Source organism: Papaver somniferum, chromosome 8 (genome assembly GCF_003573695.1).
Source record: "Papaver somniferum cultivar HN1 chromosome 8, ASM357369v1, whole genome shotgun sequence".
NCBI lineage: Eukaryota > Viridiplantae > Streptophyta > Magnoliopsida > Ranunculales > Papaveraceae > Papaver > Papaver somniferum.
Window position 1 is genome coordinate 53,690,471 of NC_039365.1, and position 1,932 is coordinate 53,692,402.

Consider the following 1,932-nt stretch of genomic DNA (forward strand, 5'->3'; position numbering starts at 1 on the left):
TGGATTCAGTTGACATTGTTATTCGTGGACGTCGAAAGAGGAGAGCACAAAGGATGCGGAGCATTAGGGTGGGAATGTTATTATGGCAACAATCAGCTGCGCTAATGGCTCTACAACCCGAACCTAATGGGGTAAGAAGACGACAACAATACATAAGGAATAGGGTACTTCATTATGCAATTATGATGAGAGACTACTTTATAGGAATACCAATCGGTTATTCCGAACTTAATTTCCATGACCATATGCGAATGAGAGGATCTTTGTTTCTTAAAATCAAAGTTGATATGTGTCAAATTGATGAATAGTGACCTCAAGGAATAGATGCACTAGGAATTCCCGATCACTCTCCACATATAAAAACCTTAGCTTGTATTAGGCTACTCGCCACGGGGGTTGCGGCGGACACCATCGATGATTATGTGAGAATGGGTAAAACAACCTTATACAAATACTTGAAGAGGTTTGTTAGAAACATAGTTGCACTTTATAAGAGTACTTACTTACGAAAGCCTATACAAGATGATATTGATCGGTTATTGGCGGAGAATGAAGCAAGGGGTTTTCCGGGGATGCTTGGGAGTGTAGATTGCATGCATTGGACTTGGAAGAATTATCCTTCGTGTTGGGCGGGACATTACGCATCTTATAAAGGTATACCGACAATTATGTTAGAGGGGGTTGCTTCGTATGATTTATGGTTTTGGCATGCGTATTTTGGGCCGCCCGGTTCAAACAATGATCTTAATGTGCTAAATTCTTCTCCGTTGTTCGATGATATATTTAACGTAACTGCCCCAGAAGTTCATTTTCGAGTAGATGGAGTAAGATATGACATAGGATATTACCTGGCGGATGTAATCTACCGAAAATTATCAACTATTTTCAAGCTTATAAACAACCAACCTCCAAGGCACAAAGATGTTTTACTAAGATGCAAGAAGCGGCTCGAAAAGATGTTGAGCGTGCATTTGGCGTTTTACAAGCAAAGTGGAATATAGTGAGAGGTACGATGAAACGGGATGAAGAGGACTTGAAATACATAATGTTGGCTTGTGTAATCGTGCATAACATGATAACTGAAGACGAGCTCGAGATGGGGCTTGGAAAACACTCGGAGATGACGACTATAGAATTTTTCGTGATACAACACCACGGCAAGGCGTCAATTATCATGAGTTAAGTAATGAACCAATGTATAATCATATTCGCAAAGGTTTGACAAAACATGTATGGCAAAAGTTCGGTACGGATGTGGATCCATGACTGCCACTACAATCACTTGAAAGTCTGACGAGTATTTTGTTGTTCTTTTACTGCTGACTTTTATCAACAGGTATGAAAAGTATACCAAACAATGTCGGAGTTTCAATTTTATTTTTTTGTATGAAATCTATGTTTGTCTATATTTCTAACTGGTTGAGTTTGCTCAGTTCCACAATATATTGAATCCTAGGGAGCAATTTGAGCGGTTGTTGCGTAAACTGCAGATTTTTTGTATGTATATTGTTGCCTTTGGACCTGCTTGTATGAAAAGTAAACCAAACGATGTCGGAATTTCAATTTTATTTTTTTGTATGAAATATATGTTTGTCTACATTCCAGATTGGTTGATTTTTCTCAGTTCCATAATGTATTGAATCTTAGGGAGCAATTTGAGCGGCTGTTGTGCAAACTGCAAATTTTTTGTATGTCTACTGTTGCCTTTGGACCTGCTTGTATGAAAAGTATACCAAACGATGTTGGAATTTAAATTTTCTTTTTTTGTATGAAATATATGTTTGTATAAATTTCAGATTGGTTGAGTTTGATCAGTTCCATAATGTATTGAATCCTAGGGAGCAATTTGATCGGCTGTTACGCAAACTGTAGATTTTTTGTATGTCTACTGTTGCCTTTGGACCTGCTTGTATGAAAAGTATACCAAACGTT

At 37.9% G+C, this 1,932-nt stretch overlaps 1 protein-coding gene across 1 annotated transcript; it reads left to right on the plus strand.

Annotated features, from left to right (window-relative positions):
- The first annotated feature begins 428 nt into the window (after positions 1-428).
- On the plus strand, positions 429-1,001 carry LOC113305556. Its single transcript, XM_026554577.1, has one exon. It carries the CDS (start codon positions 429-431, stop codon positions 999-1,001), a length of 573 nt encoding a protein of 190 aa, XP_026410362.1.
- Positions 1,002-1,932: the final 931 nt, after the last annotated feature.

Coding starts and splice junctions, on each gene's coding strand:
- LOC113305556 (XM_026554577.1), top strand. CDS start 429: ATGGGTAAAACAACCTTATACAAATACTTGAAGAGGTTTGTTAGAAAC.